Raw genomic sequence first — 6,950 nt, 5'->3', positions numbered from 1 at the left:
AGATAAAAAGTAAAATGTACTTTTTTAGATTTTATTTATTTAATCCTGCTGCTGAAACATGTTTTCCTAGTTTATGCTTCAATAAATAAATAAATAAATATAACGGATGAATTAAGTTATCTCCACTGACAGATATTTGTTCTTCTTTTAAATTTAAACTCACTAATGTTTAATGCATTTGTAGAAAACAAGACTTAATTTCAAACAAGACTTAAGTCATTATGTCATTCTACTACTATAGTAAATCTTGATTTATGTTATAATTTGTGTTATTATATATGTTATATTTTTATATTATATATCTATTTTTTAAAGAAAACAAGACAGAAATACTGAGGAAGACCTTGAGTGTTTTTCAGTGTAAATACAGTTCAATCTGTGAGCAGAGAATGATTTTGTATGTGAAAACCAACTTTTTGTTTGTTTGTATCTCCTTGCATCAACAAAATATCAAAACAAGTGTCATTTATTGTAAACAGAGATGCACAAACACATATTACCAACAAAACATTTGACTATAAGAAGATGAGCAAAAAGACATTTAACACGATCTGTGTGCAATTTTGATGTGTGAGGATCTGCTCTCATCTGGTGGACACCAACAGAACTGCGTTTCTCATTCTGTCATCACTGAGAACAGAGCTCAGGAGAAATGCTCTTCAGGATTTGGTTTCCAGCATTCAGCATCCAACAATGTTTAAATTAGCTTTTCATTAACTTTACATTACTAGCACAAAAAATGTAAGAGTGTAATTATATTTCTCAAGATCTCAGCAGAGGACGAAACAGAATAACCATCTTCACTTATTTCAGTTTGCCTTCATTTCTTTCATAAATGTATTCTGAGAATGAAATGAGGTTTCGGTTTTCTAGTCGTCAGGTTATTTAGTGAATATGTTTCATCTGCTGTGTCATTAAACACAGAAACACGTGTCAGAGTGAATGTGCATAAGATCTCATCCATGTAATATTAAACTTTAGGAGAGATATCTGCATTTAATCATGGGATCCATGGCACTGTGTGTGTTGTGCTTCAACAGAACGATCATATAACTGTGTCCAGCTTTACTTTCTGTCTTTAATATTCATTCATTCCAATAATTTAGCATTTAATAATTGTATCATTCAGTTTAAGCATAGAAACCTTTATAATAATCATTAAATCAATTTATATACTAATTTCATTAATGTAACACAAAAGCAGTCTGAAGTCTCCGGGGTATATTTGTAGCAATAGCCAAAAATACATTATAATGTTCATAATTATTGATTTTTATTTTAAGCCAAAAATCATTAGGATTTTAAGTAAAGATCATGTTCCATGAAAATATTTAGTAAACTTCTTACCATAAATATATCAAAACGTAATTTTTTATTAGTATTATGCATGGCTAAAAACTTCATTTGAACAAATTTAAAGATGATTTTCTCAATATTTAGCATGATGTGTGGTTTCTCTTCATTAATAAGAGATCATATTAATGGAAACTCATGGTTTATGGGATGTTGTTTTAAAACACTACTTGTTGGATTTGTGTCTGAGCATTGAAACACATGCAACTATTCTTCAATAGACTCTGTTCATCATCACTTCATCTCCTGCTTCTGCTCTCCACTTCTTGTCTGATAGAAGAGCGTTCAGAGAGGTTTGGGAACCTGACAAGACTTGATGCTCAGGGGTTTCGGTATTAGATGACCTTGCTGACTAGTTGTTCTGTTACCAGACAAAACTGATGCTTTCTGGCAGGATCTGGTGGGCTGGATCTCATATTTCTGGTGTGGATGCATGATCTAACATTGCAAACTTATTATTTTTTTTATCAGTGAAGTCCAGTCCACTTAATATAGGACAGTAGGAGACAACTAAAACTTATAACATATCAATTAATATCTCTGAATGAATAGAGAGAGCGAGTATGATGCCTTAAAAGTATCTATATTATTTACAACTTAGTTTTTTTTAGCAGAAAAACAACAGCAGTGCATTAATTAACACAAACCTCCATTAGAAGGAAGTATATTTACAGTATATATATATGGAAAAAATGGAAAATAAACACAACAAGCCAAAAAAAACATGAACGATTATGTAGTAATATATACATTATAAAACATCCCCCTCATGTAAGTCTACATACAGTGTATTCTCTATAAGTCTATTAATCTTCATTTACACACGTGTGTGAGAGAGAGACTCCTGTAATGAAGACGGGTCACAGCCTTCTAATGAAGAAAAGCGGATCTGTTATCAGAAAGACTGATATAACTGATGTGCTCATTGAGAGGCAAAAGTCTGCATTATTAATACTCAGATTATCTTACACACACACACACACACACACAGAGAGGCTCCAGCATGATGCATAATACATCACAATCTGTCTGACTCAAAAACAAAACGACTGTAGTAAGTAGTTAAAAAAATTATAAGATCTTAATATTGTAAATGAATATGTCAAATAGTCTAACTGAATATGACGTCTGTGCTCTCTCTGGTCAAGGTGCTTTCCCGATGATGAGGATGCTCATGAGGAAGACCATGATGAAAAATATCCACATGAAGATTCGGTCCATGACCTTGGCGACCTTCTTCCATTCGGCCACTTTCAGGCACGTGGCCTTTTGCTCGCGGAAGCAGCTTGCGATGTATTCCACGTTCCGGACCAGCTTCGGGTCGCAGCCGAGGGTTCCGCTGTTGCCACGGCAACCGCAGTAAACGCAGGGGTCAAAGGTCAGCGTGAAGGCGGCTGGTTTGTCGTCGTCGGGACAGCAGGTGGGCGGAGCTCCTTTCGCTTTCTCTTTGGGATGGAGCTGCTTCTTCTGCTTCTGACTGTGGAAGGACTCGGATTCCTCCATCTGTCCGAACGGACACGCGCAGCTCTCGCCGACCTCATAGACGAAGAAGATCTTGGACATGTAGTCGATGATGAGGACTTTGGCCCAGTTCGGCACCGGTTTGGCCTCGGCTCCACAGAAATGAATGTTCATGATGAAGATGGTTAAAGCAGTGGACGCTGTGACCATAGTCATCGTCGCTATGTAGTATTTACCTGACAGAGACAGACGTCAATGTTTTGTTTTTTGCTATATTTTGTCAGTGTTTAGAGTAGAAAACTAGAAAATTAAATCAGAATTCAAAATTAATATGTAATTAGGAAATTAATGTATTAAATATGATGAAATATGATTTTTTTATACACTATGGTTCAAACGTTTGGGGTAAGTATGATTTTTTATGTATTTGAAAGAAGTCTCTTCTGCTTACTAAGGCTAAAATAAAATTGTGAAATATTATTGAAATTCAAAACAGCTGTTTTATATGTAAATATCTGTTCAAATGTAATTTATTTCTGTGATCAAAGCTAAATTATAAAGCCCAGAGTTCCACTCCTTGATTCTGATTGGCTGAGCCGTGTTCAAAGCTGTTCTAAATAATGCTACAAAGTAACATACACCTTTGTTTACATTTGTGTGTTGCTTGGCAACAAATTTGTTGCAACCACAACTGATTCTGAGAAGCTTCATTGTTTACACAGTTTTTATTAATATCATTACACTTTATTTGCTCTGTTTTATTTTGTGGAACCTTAATACGTGTATGGAATAAGTGTTTTATAAAATCAATAATCCCCGTGAAGCCAGTGAATTTACAGTTTACAAGTTTTTACAAGAATTTACAAGTTTTCAGAAATAATTCTAATATTATGATTTACTGCTCGAGAAACATTTTTGATTATTATCAATGTTGAAAACAATCGTGCTGCACAATATTTCTGTAGAAACTGTCATGCATTTTATTTTTCAGGATTCACAGATTAATAGAAAAATCAAAAGAGAAGCATTAATTTGAAACAGAAATCTTTTGTAACATAATAAATGTCTTTACTGTCACTTTCGATCAGTTGAATGCAGCCTTGATGAATAAAAGTGTACATTTCGTAAAAGCATTACATTAAGTCTTACCCCCAAACTTTTGAATGGAAATGAATGTGGCATTTGAATTCTTCTTCGTGACATCACACACTTTGAGAGACTCACCGATCAGAGGAACGCTCTCGGAGGGAGGCATGCTCTCCGCGACCATCATCTGGAAGACGGTGAGCGCCAGCAGGACCGTGACGCCCAGCGAGACCTTCTCTCCCGAGTCGGCAGGGAGGTAGAAGCCCAGAGGAGCGAGGAAGGAGATGAGGAAGCAGGGCAGCAGCAGGTTAAAGATGTAGAAGGAGCTGCGTCTCTGCAGCAGGAGTGTGTAGGTGATGTCGGGATACGGATCCGAGCAGCAGCCGTACATGATCACGTTCTTAGTGGCCGGCATTCCGTGACATTCCCACTCTACGTTCTCCACGAAGTCCGACAGGTCGCCACTGTCCATCCCCATGGTGATGTCCACCTGCAGGAGACAAATGGACAGTCTTGACTATTTCTGATGAACTTGTTCCTGAAATGCAATGTCAGCCTTCATTTCTAATTGGGTGATTCTTGGCCAGCCAACTGGACTAGACCATATCTTCTGAACACTCGGTGGCACTGTTTTCAAACTTTTCAGGCTCCTTCAGGACACAAAGACAATGACATCCACCAAATCTTGTGCCAATACATCAACGTGTTAAATCCTTAAAGGAACAGTTCACCTAAATCTGAAAATCTCACTCTAAGGCAATCCAGGTTTAGGATGAGTTTTTTTCTTTGTCAGATTTCTAGAAATGTAGCATTGCATCAGTGTCTCATCAATGGATGCTCTGCAGTGAATGGGTGCCGTCAGAATGAGTCTGATGAAAACATCACATTAATCCACAGCACTCCAGTCCATCAGTGAACATCTGGAGAAGACAAAAGCTGAAACAAATCCAGCATTAAGATTTTTTTCTTACTGAAATACAAGTCCGTAATCCATAATAACACTCCTCCAGTGAAAAAGTGCATCTGCTGTTGTCTCTCACATCAGAATCCAGACACATATTTGTTTAGAGCTGTTATAACGGTGCTTTATCCATGCAGATTTCTCTCCTGATTCAGACTAGAACATTTTTTTATTTTTTCCATCTGAAAAAGGTCTTATTGATATTACCTCAGAAGCAGGGGAAGATCTAGAAAAATATTGATGGGGTGGTGAGAAGGGAGCAGGAATTTTTAAGGGGTGGCAACAAATGGCAGACGTATATATACTGAATTTAGTCACAGTCATCACAGTTTGATGATAAATATATGTGCACACTACAAAAGGACACAGGCTGCCATTTACAAACTTAATCTCATGCAATCAATGTCTTGCATTAGAAACAGTTCATATAAAGAATAAGTGACCATACCCCATTAGCACCCCCACACTCACTAATGCATACAGTATGCATCCACATGTCATTAAGAGCATTATAAAAGGTTCAGTGTTATCAATATGTAAATTTATTATAAGAAACACAAGATTTTAACAGCCATTTCCAGCTGGGGAGACTCAACTGATTTTCTACAGTTTAGTGTTAATCATCATCTAACTCAACCAGTCAAGAGCTACATTTAGCCTTAGATGTTATATGAATATGGTCCTGAAGCATAGGTTTTATTAGCTGACAATAATAATAAATAAATAAACATTATAAACACAAATACAAATGTACTTTTAGAAATTGTTCTTGAAAAATATGGTGTTATTGTTTTGGCAAGTTTAAATTCAAACATCTATCTATGAGAATGTGTGTGATATTCCTTTAAATATTTTTTTTATTATATCTTTTAAGTATATTTTACTAAGCAATTTCTTACATAATTTCTTTGAGTTAGACCAAACTTTTATTTTGGTGGGTTGTAACCAGAGTTTCTGTGTTTTTTAATTAACTGTTATTATTAGCTAATAGGAAGTATAGCATATCAAGTATGCTAATACTTGAAGTATAGCATACTCTACTGTGCAATAGTACTATATTTCTGTTTGAATTTCTTCAAGTTATACTGAGATTTTATTTTGACAGGTTGTCGTAAAGACATTGCCGTTTCTGTCTGTGTATACGATAGTTTTATCAAATTAAATGGTGAAATCCTCTCATGGTGCGCTGACGTGCACATGTAGCCTACATCATGTGACAATATAGTGAAGAGCTGAAAACACCACGCGTGCTTGAGTGTGTGTGTGTGTGTGTGTGTGTGTGTGTGTGTAGTAGAGCACACATTCCCAGAGACGTGTATAACAACACCTTCAGGGCCGCTGCTGGCCAAATGTGTGCCCTAAGCAGGACTGTATTGTTGTGCCCCCCTTCCTCAAATATGATGATGGAAAAAAAAACACCTACTATGGGAGTGAAAAAAGAACTTTAATCAAATAAAAAACTAAATGAATAAATTGTATTATTTACAAATCACAATTGTAGCTCTCGACATTTACCTGTGGCTATAACTTTATTATGACTCATAGTCTCAAGCATTAAGAAATCATGCAAAAGGAAACTAAGCAGTTTTACTATGATAAAACCATGGTTTATTTTTGTAAGGGTTGTGATATGCACGTTTTTTGTTGAAGAAATTAAAAACCTGTGTCATCTATAGCAAAAAAGTGGCCAAAACTGAAAGATTAAGTGAATATGAATTAAATGTTTGGTCAGTCGCCTAAACATGGATTTGATCGTCCTGTAAGTGTAACAGCAGCAATTACATGGCATTTGTAATAACATGTACATAAATTGTTTATTTTGTATTTGCCTACATTATGTATTGTAACAGTGTTATTATTAACCAATCATTATTGCCTATTTTTTTTATATAATGCATTTTAAGCCATTTTAAAGGTTATTGATGGCTTAGGTATGTTTTTATAGCAACAACAACAACAAAATATTACGTTATATTAATACTTTGTAAATTATTAGAGTTTGGGGATCGCAAATCATTTGAATCAGTTTGGGAGTTCAAAGCGGGTTCGCGAATCATTTGAATCAGTTCGGGAGTTCGGAGCGGATTCG

The 6,950-nt window shown here is 35.6% G+C and overlaps 1 protein-coding gene across 1 annotated transcript in view; it reads right to left on the bottom strand.

Moving 5' to 3' along the window:
* Positions 1-2,093: 2,093 nt before the first annotated feature.
* Positions 2,094-6,950, bottom strand: part of LOC128027402 (neuronal acetylcholine receptor subunit alpha-9-II) — a 7,632-nt gene continuing 2,775 nt past the window's right edge. Inside the window, exons 5-6 of the mRNA XM_052615008.1 lie at positions 4,039-4,390; positions 2,094-3,050 (exon numbers count right to left, since the gene is read on the bottom strand). Coding sequence (XP_052470968.1) covers positions 2,497-3,050; positions 4,039-4,390 — 906 coding nt within the window. The 3' untranslated portion in view covers positions 2,094-2,496. The remainder of the gene's footprint in view (positions 3,051-4,038; positions 4,391-6,950) is intronic.

This window comes from Carassius gibelio, chromosome A14 (assembly GCF_023724105.1).
Source record: "Carassius gibelio isolate Cgi1373 ecotype wild population from Czech Republic chromosome A14, carGib1.2-hapl.c, whole genome shotgun sequence".
NCBI classification, from domain to species: domain Eukaryota; kingdom Metazoa; phylum Chordata; class Actinopteri; order Cypriniformes; family Cyprinidae; genus Carassius; species Carassius gibelio.
Note: the sequence above shows the minus strand (reverse complement) of the source record. Positions and strands in the feature narration are given on the sequence as shown.